The 11,903-nt window shown below is 37.0% G+C and overlaps 1 protein-coding gene across 2 annotated transcripts in view; it reads left to right on the forward strand.

Moving 5' to 3' along the window:
- The window catches only part of LOC144044796 (voltage-gated potassium channel KCNC1-like), a 63,945-nt gene extending 52,347 nt beyond the window's left edge, over window positions 1–11,598 (forward strand). The window contains exons 4-5 of one of the 2 annotated variants that reach the window (XM_077559415.1): window positions 420–632; window positions 8,403–11,598. In XM_077559415.1, coding sequence (XP_077415541.1) covers window positions 420–632; window positions 8,403–8,554 — 365 coding nt within the window. In that variant the 3' untranslated portion in view covers window positions 8,555–11,598. The remainder of the gene's footprint in view (window positions 1–419; window positions 633–8,402) is intronic. The other variant, XM_077559416.1, reaches the window with a different exon arrangement.
- The last annotated feature ends 305 nt before the right edge of the window (window positions 11,599–11,903 follow it).

Raw genomic sequence — 11,903 nt, forward strand, 5'->3', positions numbered from 1 at the left:
GTAAAAAAGGTTAAGAACCCCTGGTCTATACTATATTCAAATTTTTATTATCATTTTTTTTCCTATACTATATTTTTATGACTCTGTCTCGCTCGCTTAAACCAGGAAATGGACTTGTGCAGCGACTTACAAATGCTGTCAATCTGTCAACCAATCAGATAACAGTGACGTCAGGTCTTGCCTTGCTTGGCTTGCGTTTTAGAACAGCTTTGGTGGAGGTTCCAAAAAGTGGTTCCGAAAAGTGTAATTGAAAAGCAACCACTCTGGGCCGAGCGAGGACGTTCCTGTGTGGAACCGGTACACTAGAAAAAAGAGACTTATGTTAGAACCATTATTCTTATTTTTAGTTTTAGTTTAGTATTTGTGCTCTCAATCATCATATTCTCTCTTTTTCTACCTATTTGTTTCCTCCCCCCCAGATTCCAAGCAAAATGGTGATGCAGCAGCCAATGCAGCAGCATTGGCTAATGAAGACTGTCCCACCATTGACCAGGTTTTGGGTGATGAGCGCAGCCCAGCCATTGGGGGACACGGTTCCACCACCAGCCGTGAACGCTACCCACATGATCGGGCCTGCTTCCTATTGAGTGCTGGGGAATTCCAGCGTACAACAGATGGCAACGTTCGAAAAGGTAGGAGCGGCAAGTGGCTTCAGGAAAAGCAGGATGTTGACAGAAATTTACAAAGCAGAGCGCCGTTTCTTGGCCCATAGGGATCTAGTTTTGTAAGCAGTGCCTTTACGGTGGGGCAGATCCTGGTTTTCGTGCCAGCAAAAAGTTCTCTGTACGTGTTTGCAAATTTGGTAGACAAGTCTCTGCCAAGATGGGCAATGGGCATGCCGGTGCAGCATAAAGAGTATTGTTACAGAGAACTTTGCAGAGTGAGAATTCAGTGGCAGAAATTCAATCTAAACTTTCACCTGTTTAAATCACGTCTTTGCCCGGCTAAACCACTGGTCTAAAGTGATTTTGGCTTTGATTGGGCTGCAGGCAGACAGATAGCGACCTCTGCCAACATTTTGTAGTGGATGTAAGATGTATTTAAAAATGTATTTATAAATATGTGCACAGTGGGCATCAAACCATCTGAATCATTGTAGAAATCCATTTGTTGGACACATTATTATTATTATTATTATTAATTTAAAAAATATTTAAAAATTCAGAATGTCAGAATTCAATTCAATTCAATGGATGAATTTGAATTTGAATATGAATGACAGGAAGTGGATCTAAATTCATTGTAATTTGGACAATTCATTCTCATCACATTCCAGTGGGAATGACACTTTTAACATAGTACAGAGACTAACATTAGATATGAATTTCCTTAATGTAGGAAAGCTTTGAAATATATCGTTAAAGCGTTTCAGAGCTTCACCTTTTGAGCTGAATTTTGTCCAAACGGTCCTGTTTTTAATAATTAAGTACTTTACTAGGTAAAGTTGTTGCATCTAATAGTCAACAGTTCCTCAATTGTTTTGTCAATCAGGCAGGATCGTTTTATTCTACCATCATATCAAAAAGACAAATGTTAATAAAACAAAATTACTACTCTTCAAATATCATAAATTCATTACAATAATATTGCTATGAAATTAATGTTGTAAATAGGCTTATACTGTCAAGCTTCATTGTTCAATACACTTTAATTTCGCATTATGAATTTCTTTGAATTTCATGGAATTTTATTTCTACTTCCTGCAATTTGAATTTGAAATGCAATTCTACTTCCTGTTTTCTACCTCAATTCGAATTCAAATTCAGGAATTTAAATTGGAATTTAGGGGTCATTCTCAATTCATTTGTTAATTTTGCCCAACCCTGGTAGTCACACACGCTATTTTTATACTTTTATACTAGTATTGTGCTTTTCAATTTCACAAAAGCATTATAAACATGAAGCCAGGGTTATGAATAGTACTACTTGGCTCAATGTGATATGTTAAAATACCTCAGAAAATAATATAGAGGGTCACAAATATAGTACGTCATCTAATGCGTGCCAAATGATTTTCTAATCCTCCTGTTATGTTGTGGGTCAAATTGACCCGTTTGGAAAATCTATAAAGCTGTCCTTTGTTTTTTAATTTTTTTGTTTTAATTATTAAAAACATTGCATTGTGTTATGTGGTATTATTTGCTGATTAAACATGAGAACGGATCACATTAACCTATGGACGTTGTTAAGAAACAAACACAACAGGAGGGCTACGATATTCACAATACTTTTACATTGTCATGCCATTTTCATTGAACAAAAAGGTTCAGCTCGTTCACAAAGTGATGACACAATACAGTATTAGCAATGACTTTGGCTTCAGGAGCCTTCTCAAATTGAACCTTCAACCGTCACATGGGAGAGAATAACTTATGTACCTGAACCAAGACAATTATTCTCCTTCTTGACGTGTATCTCACTTCTATTAACATCAAAGTCTTTAAACCCACTCTAAATTATATTGCCTGTTCTTTCCATGCAAAATGTACTGCTCCACTACTTTTTGTAACAGCATTGTTAATTGGGTTCCCATCTTCTAGTGTTCAATGACAGCAAACGCAGCAGGTTCGTGCCTTGTCATTGTTAAAATAAAAGGATTCTTTCAAAATACAAACAAGGATGTCAACCAACAGGCTGCATCGATCAAATGTGCAGTGATCACCTTGGTAACCAGTTAAGTCATGCTGTGGTTGTTAGTTCAAACCACTCCTGGACTGAGTTAAACTATTTTTGATGAAGGCACTCAGCCCAAGTTCACATCCTACAGCAGTTAATGTGAAAATAAATCATCAAACAAACAAACAAATAAATAAATAAATAACCGTAACCCAAACAATAGTACTTGTGAGATCACATATAGTCAAATAACCCTTCTATAATGTTTATAGCGATCTAAGCGTTTTTTTGTTTGTTTTTTTGGGGGGGTTTTACTCTTAATCGTCACAGTCAGTCATCTCATCAAAGTGCAATCATTTGATGTCATATTTCCAAATGAAGTGTATTATTAATACATTACTGTTTTGTAATGATGAATTTACATTTCATACGAAGAGACATCAGGGGGAAAATCTAGTCGTAATCATGAATAATAAATGATCACAATCCATTGGGTGGTTGATTTCAGGTGGATCTTTTTTTCTTTAAAACTGCTCAATGTAAAAATTTGCTCAAAATTATCTTTACAATAGCCTTCTTATTTATGACTCAAACATCTTCCAACTAGCGGATTAACACCTTTTCACAATGGCTAGTCCTGCAAGCCTCTGGCCAACATTTTCAGACTGGATTTGGGATTGAATTTCTCGCCATCTGTCTGTGGATGTGATGTCATGTGCGCATTTTGTACGTAAGGAAGGGAGTGTGCGGTTTCATTTTTTGTCTACACATGACATTAGCAATTCAAAATTAAACTGCCTGCATTGAGCAGCTTTAAGGTGTTTATTAAAACTGAATCAACTGAAACACATGACATTAAACATAATACAAAAAATAATTTGGTAAAAAAAAAACACACACACACAAAATCACTCAAATTTCATGCGTCCACTTTTCACCGCCCCCCCCCCCACACACCCTCCAAAACAAATGTGCATATGACGCATGCACTCTGCTCTCTCTCTCTCTCTCTCACACACACACACGCAAACACATACACACGCGCACACGCACGCACACACACACACAGTCAACATATTTTGGACTGTTCATTTGTGAGAATCACCTTACAGTACTGAATGCGTCCTTAAAGTAATGGGGTCAAGGAGGGTATTGCGGGTTCAGGGTTTTAAAGTCCAAGATTGCATGTTGTTGTTTTCCTGTTTAACTCTTTTTAGGCTGTGTCACGTATTTGTACAAACTATGTTGGTTGGTTGTCGTCCTGGTTACATGATCCATCTGTTTTTTTTCAGCCTTTTTTATTCTATTGTTTTCTATGTTGGATCATTTCTGTATGTGTCCCTTTTTTCAGCCGTCGCCCCCTCCTCCTACTCCTCCACCTCCTCCTCAAACCCGTCTCTTCTCACTCTGGCACCTACAGATGGGCACCAAAAACATACCAAAGTGTTGTGATATTTTTTATTAAAAAAAAAAAAAAATATATATATATATATATATATATATATATATATAAACAAAACATTCTTATATTATTGTTTTAGTTGCTGCAGCATATTTGTGATTCATTATAAACAATTTTACTATTGATCAAATTTACAATGATAATACAATGAAAGATATAATAATAATGATAATGATTATTATTATTATTATTATTATTATTATTATTATTATTACGGTGACAACCAAATTCAGCATTATGATCGGTGCCAGAGTGAAAGTGGCCAATTTGCACTGGTTGGCACATTGTTTTGCCAGGCCAGTGAGAGCTGGCGGTTGATTGGTTGGTCTTCTCTTCTCTGTCTCCTCTGGAACTGAGCCCAGAACAGTTTTTACATCACAGTCTTCTGAGAGCACTGCCTATTTTAGTGAGTACTGCAGTCCAAAATTGCATTACATACTCTGGCTGGATTTTACTGGGAACCATTTTAATTTATACCAAAATATAAAAAGCATTACATTTACTACCGATTGATGTCACATGGTGCTTTGCTGCCCTCAAACACTGATTTCTGATCGCTTGGGTGATTCAGCGGTCTGCCGTGGCGTGTTAAATAAATCATTACATTAATCAAAATCCAGTTGGTTGCAAATCCCCAGACAGAAGAAAGATAGATTTTTCTCCAAACATTAAAAAAAAGAAAGACGAAGAACAGTAATTAGTAACTACAAACAAGTTTTCCTGGCTAGCAGAGCATTGGGTTGCTGTACTGATAATGTATCGTCCACTTAAGCTATCAGATGGGATTTTAGATATTGATGTTTTATATCCTAATCCTTCATTTATTTTTGAAAACATGTCTGAGAATCTACACCAATATTCCTAGCATTATGTGTGGTTGTAAAAAAGAAAATATATGTATTTTATTTGTGCTTTTTGATTGATTGGTAATCCTTCCAGGGTGCATATCACCTTTTGCTAAAAATCTGTAATGATAGGCTCCAGCTCTTCAGTGATCCATAACACGATAGTCAGTTAAAAATCGATTTTATCTGCTAAACTATTTATCGCCTCCAAAGGCAGTCACAGTATTTTCCTTTATTTGATACATTCTAACACATTTTTGCAGCCTCAATGCTGCTCTTCACTCAACTTTAAGCAGGGCATCGAAAGATTGAAGTTTTTAAATCCCATCTGACATTAATTTGAATAAATGGATTGTATATGCCCAAGTACAGGGCAACAAAATTGACCTTACACTTGTACAGTGACCATGGAATTGACTAAGAGTTCAGTTAAATTCAATTGAGTTCAGGTTGTAGTTGTGCACATTTCAACATGCACTCAATCAGGGATTAAAGGCGTTCTCCAAGTGCCCATCCACGGCGGCCAACTTTACTTCATGTCAGCAAGTGGAGATCTTCTTGCAGTTCCTTTTAAATGTACTTTGCGTGCGCCAATCTCCTACATCTACATGCCATGTAGACCACGCAGCTCTTCACTGAATTTAAAGGGAATGAGGGGTGCCGCTTGGATTGGCCGGGAGTCGGCTGTGTTCCCTCCCACAACAGTTCGATTGCACTTTGCGCTAGATTTGGCGCTGGGAATGAAAACAGGGCCCTCATACATTGTTAATTACATTTTGGTGCAAATACTTTCAAGTGAAACTGATCTTTGTAAGAAGAGAACTTGTCTTATGCTACCCCATATTGCAAAGGGAGCCGCTACATTCCCTCCTCCTCAACAGGATTAACAAGCAGTAGGCATACAGTATATGTGATGAGAAACCTAATCAGTAAGCAGCTGGAGGTAAAACAAGGAAATGGGGCGAGCATTGATCACACGCTTGTTTTGAGTCCTCTGTGACTGCCACCCTGTCTCCATAATTTCATACCTATCCCCATCCTTATCCTCCTCAGCAGTGTTGGGAATAACGGCGTTTAAACTAACGGCGTTAGGTAACTTTGTTTTTTTGATTTTTTTGGACTAATCGAACTAATTATTCTCCACGTTTTTGAAACGCTGTTATCATTATTGTATGTGAAATGCGTTGCGTTACAATCAATTTATTAGTTTCAAGGCTCGAAGTAAGCTGCAAGATGTAAAAAATGTAATTTGCGCACAGTTAGAGGCACTGTTGTTGTCGGACCTTGTCACAATAAATCTGTCTTGACAGATGAAATGTATGGTGACTTTTATTTTGGAGGTGCCGCGGGAAGCGTGTCACGACGTGACGGACGTGTCTTCCTTTTGGAGCTTAGCTCGCCTGGAAGTTATTCATGATGAGTGACATTAATCAAAATAACAGTAGAGATTTGCCGAAAAACGGCCGCCATGGAGAGCGATTTGGTGACAATTCTGTTCCATCAGACACCATTAACATCGCAACTCCTGTTTTTCGCAATTGGCAGTGGTAGAACATACATCACCACTCCAAATGTAATTAATTTTTGTTATTATATTATTATTATTAATATTATTATTATTATTATATGATATGTCATTATGGAGTGAGGCATTTGTAAATATTCACACACAAAAAAAAACTCCCTATATAGGCTGGACATTCAAATTCCTTGTATAATAATAATAATTATAATTATTATTATAGTAATAATAATAATGATAATAATAATGATAGTAATAGTAATAATAATAATAATAATATTAAAAAAAGTAAAAATCTAAATTATTTGAGATAAAACTTTTTTTTTTAGTAGTGAAAATAGTTACTTTGCCTGGTAATGAGTTACTGTTATTATGAAGTAATTCAATTACTAATAGTTACTTTTAAAGCAAGTAATGAGACAAACAAAGTCTGAAATGACTAAGTTCAATTAAGTATTACTGAGCGGTCAAGTGATGTTAGGCTACGTTTGCGCTACGCTCCCAGCAACCGGTACAGCCCCATTGGACTGAATGTAGTTGTTGTAATCAGAGGGATTATTGTGCATGTTTCTCTTCAATGAACTGGTCTAAACTATAGCATATAGCATGTTGTATAATGGGACATTGTAGCCAGGCAAAAACAAAAATTAACTAAAATTATCTGTGTCTATTTCACTTTTGTTTTATCATAGCATAGACTTTTATATTATATATTGGTTAAACATTTTCATACGCTTGTAGCTCATGGCCGAACAGTGGCGGCGACTCAATAGAGGACCCTAGGCTGAGTCACCTTGAAAGGGACAACAGTTCAATGATGAAAATAAAAATCATATAATGTAATAAAAGTACTTAATTAAAAAAAAAAAATTATTAAAGGACGACCTGCTTCGTTCAATCTTTCCACCCCAGTTAAGTATTGCAAAACTAACACATAAAACCAAACACTGTATAGCTAGACACAAAAACGCTCTGCCAAACCAATTAATTTTATCTGATGAAAGTCTGCTAGCTTAATGTAACATATAATGCCAAACGCCAAAGATGGGGAATGAAATTGTAGATGTTATGGTAATAATAAACTTTCAAACAATACTTACTATTAATTTAACACGCTGAGCAGCAACTAATACAGATAACATTACACAACCATGCATATTTGTGACTTGACCAGCAAGCTCAAGAAGTACATGCAAACTACTTAGATGTGTTGAGATTTGATCAGGACTGTGAGGCCGACATGGTACCCACATGGTACCCACTCACCACACTTCCATAAATATAGTGGAAGCAATATAGACATAAAATTTTATATTTGCAGTGATGCCATTGCTAAATGTGTGTAATTCTGTGTGAGCTCAGTTCCAGATGATTTACCCATGCATATGTTGCTCGCCACCGTTGTTGTTCTTAATAAGTGAGCCACAGCTACAAGCACCACTAGATGCTTTGGGAAGAGTGTGATCTCTTGTAGAGATGCAACCCAAAAAAAGGAAAAAATATATATTATTGAATTTTCAAAAAGATTAGTAGATTTGTATTAAACAATTGTATGGTCCCTTGGACACAGTTGTGCGACACAAATGGATGTGTTCAAGGGATATTGTGGCAACGGATTTTTGTAACCCATGTTTCTGTTTTGTCCTGTGTCTGTCCATCCATCTGTTTGTCCCTCTGTCTACCTGTCTGTCTGTTCCAACTTCCTCCTTTGGTCTCAACTATTTCATTTCGTTTGGGCTGGTTTTGTTTTTTATCTTAACAAATGCTTATTGGTAAACAAATGGCTTATATTTGCTGTGTCTAATGTGTGCTGCATAAATGTATTTAAATGTTTACTTTCAAATTTACATTGCAATCCCATAACACACATTGCTTACATTACTACTTTGTCATGAAAACATGAATGTGCATTGTGGTCTTTTTTGTCCTTTGTCCTGTGCATTTCATGGTTATGTAGCCACAGGTTATGAGAAATCCCGCAGCCTAAATAATATATCTGGGATGACGGGTGCCCCGCTGCGCCTCGCCCCTATCACCAACTCCACCTTTGAGCCTTTCGAGCCTCCTGGCCTCAGGCGATGCCACTCCCCCATCCCCTCCATCTTGTAGCTAAGAAGGAAATATCACAACACACAAAAACACAGTACATTTAGATTTGTGCAGTGATAAACAACAACGCTACACATGGAAGGTGTACCTTCTGGTCACCTTATTGAGCCCAGCTACACAATTGTAAAGATAGAAACATTGAATTACAGTTGTGCAGGGGCTATAAGAATACAGATCATTTGAATAGATATCCATACCCTAAAATGACTCAAAACCCTCCAGAATATAGTGAGATAAGTTATTATCTGCCAGACGAGCAAGGACAGATGCAGAGGTTAGTTTAGGTTTATACTGTATAATTAATAGCTCAGTTAGCTTTCTCGTGCTACTTCTTGCCTCTCTGTCAATTGCAACTGCACTTGCGTTGCTTTATGATGTCTTTACATTTGACTTGGTTCAGTTGAGAAGTTAAATCTTGATTAACAACACCAACAAAATGCTAGACTGAGAACAGCAGGACTGAAATGTCCCATAGTTGGAGATTTAGTCTGACTCTAATACAGTTCCTTGTATGGTATAAACTCCCTAATGATTGCATTTATTTAGTGCACGATAGAGCAGTGGCATAGTGTACTGGTTGCATATTCTACAGAAAACAGGTACCGGTATGTCTTCCAACATACAGTATGTGGATGTTCACTTGGATTTTCCTCAGTGGAAATCCAAACTGATCCAAAAGCACCATGTTTGCAGTCTTACCAGCAGTTTTGCACCAGAGCTACATTATCAAATCAAATCAATCAATGAAATCAAACTTGGATATACTCTACATTACTGTAGAAGCTCAACACTGTCTACTCTAACTTATGTCCAAGTTTCATTTTATCATGTTGTCCCTTGAGCAGATATGTTTAATTGTTAGTAAAATATGAGGGATAGACAAACATTTTGAGATATTCTAGTTGTTAATGTTGAGAATGACCTTAGACATAAAATAAACCCCATAATTTACGCACACAGATAAAAATAAAAATAAAAAAACACACGCAAAACTCAAGCATGTATTTTTTATATAATAACAGAAAAAATAATAATAATATATATCTACAAGTAGATTGGAAAAATGAGGTTTTAGGCAAAAAGCATTTGAGAAAATGAAACTGTCACTTTTGCACCTTGGATGCAATGTTAAATGAAATCCAAACTATTAGATGCACGCGGCATCGTTTTTGTTCTCACTTAGTTCAGGCAAGATTATGAGAGAGAGTCTAAATATTTGCATTGTTTCCCGCAATATAAACTAAATACAATATATGAGCTTTCTCCTCCTTCCAACTCAAGCCTCACCCTCAAGCGCAATAACCATATAAGTCACATTGCAGGAGAAATGGAAAAAATATCGTAAGAAATGTGTCATTAATTGTGAAAAGACCCTGAACCTGGCGACCTGTTTGGAAATATTGTGAAAAATTATACAATCTAGTTTCATTTTTATCCTCTTTGGTAGTTCCAGTAATTCCAGATTCGTTTAGATACTCTTTAGACCTCATAAAGGTGTTACAATAAACCTAAATCAGAAATGCAAATTACTCGTTGTCGTTATTTGTCCACCAAGTGTAGCTTTTACATACTAAAGAAAACAGCTGTATAATAGTTCTCATGTCACACATATTTATATTTGAAGCAAATCATCGTAGCCTCCTTGTTTTCCATTTGCTGTTATTAATGTGTCAATGCTCCTTTGTTATTAATACACAAAGCTTTAGCTATAGTAACATTTGCAGGATTGATGTCAAACTACAAATGGTCATACATCCTGGAGAACAGCTACCTTTATGAACCACAAGCCTTTCGTTTTGGCTATCACTGTCATTGAAAAGTACGGGATGCCTGGGGAGCAAAGTTGCTGCATCACCCCCTACATCTCCCCATGTGCTCTCTCACATGATATCTCAGTAGAAGACTGAGCTGCATTGTTGACAAGTGAAGGATCTTTTGCTTTGATTTGTCATAAATGTAAAATGTGTTCTAGATGTAACTTCTTATGAATGAGTGAAAATCATGTTTTCAGCTTTTGTGTTTTCCATTAATAGTCTTTGCAAAGAAGAAAACAAAAAGGCTGCATGTGAATAATGAAAAGGAGCTTCAGATAAAATATATTGTTTCAGGAGGTGGATTCTAATTTACCTGTAAGACAATAATGACAGACTCAAATAGCAATTATTCCCAATTTGGCTCCACTTTTGATTTGAGGTGGCAAGCGTAGTAACTCTGCAGCTCAGCCTATATACGAGAATTCCATCTCATCGCCCATCACCACCAACAGCGATACAACTTTGCACTGATTCCAGTGTGATTTGGCTGTCAGTGGCAATATTTTTAGTTTATGCCTTTTTTGGCTTCTCTTTCTTTCCCTCTCGTAACCCTCATGAACTCCTACCCTACCCCGCCCCCACCCCTCCTCTTCTGGCCATCCATCTCTTGTCTCGGCTGTGGCAATTCAGTAGGAGGCACCGTAAATGGCTACTGGAGCGACAGCCCGTGGTAGAGGAGCAATGGACAAAAGCAAGACACCACGTGGGAGGAGCTTAGAAAATGGGACAGCATTCAACATCCAAATATGCAAAGTAGATCAAGGAGACTGCGCTGTGTGAACTTTGAGGTTGTGTTCTGACGCAACCGGTGTACACGTAAATGTGTGCGTGCGTGCACGTGTGTGTGTCTGTGTGCACCTTTGCACAGATGCACAAATGTCAACTTTTTGGGATGAGGACGGAATACTGTAAAGTTCGTATTTATTGTTTGCATCTTTTGTTTTTCATGTGACTTTGTTTTCTCCAAAATGGGAGGCCTGTTTCTCTGACTTCTCATATAATGCATTGCAATTCAAATGGTTTATTTCATATTGATTAATGCAAATGGCCTTTGGTTAGACCATTATGTTGTTGTTCACAGCTTTCTTTCCGTGATACATTACATACCGAGAACTTCCAACCAACAGACTATTACCTAAATTTTACTCCCCATTTGAGGCTGATGAGAACTTAAAGCTGATAAATATAAATACGTCTGTAAGAAATATAAAATCACAACATGTGACAAAACTGATCTTCCAAAAAGTCTTTTTCTGTTCTCTTTTTATTTATATTTTTATGCTTGAAGTTCTGAACACCCAATTATATACGGAATAGGATTTGGAGGGCCAGTGAGGGCGGGCGTGTGTGTGTGTGTGTGGGGGGGGGGGGGGGTGGCTTGGGGGTTTACGATGGCAGGATTCTCACTTTATTCTCTTGCAGAATTCTAAGATTTAAGTCAGAATTCTCACTTTAAAGTCAGAATTTTTAGAATAAAGTGATAATTCTTACTTTATTCTTAGAATTCTGACTTAATTAAAGTCAGAGAATTCCGA

Source organism: Vanacampus margaritifer, chromosome 2 (assembly GCF_051991255.1).
Source record: "Vanacampus margaritifer isolate UIUO_Vmar chromosome 2, RoL_Vmar_1.0, whole genome shotgun sequence".
In the NCBI taxonomy this organism is placed as follows: domain Eukaryota; kingdom Metazoa; phylum Chordata; class Actinopteri; order Syngnathiformes; family Syngnathidae; genus Vanacampus; species Vanacampus margaritifer.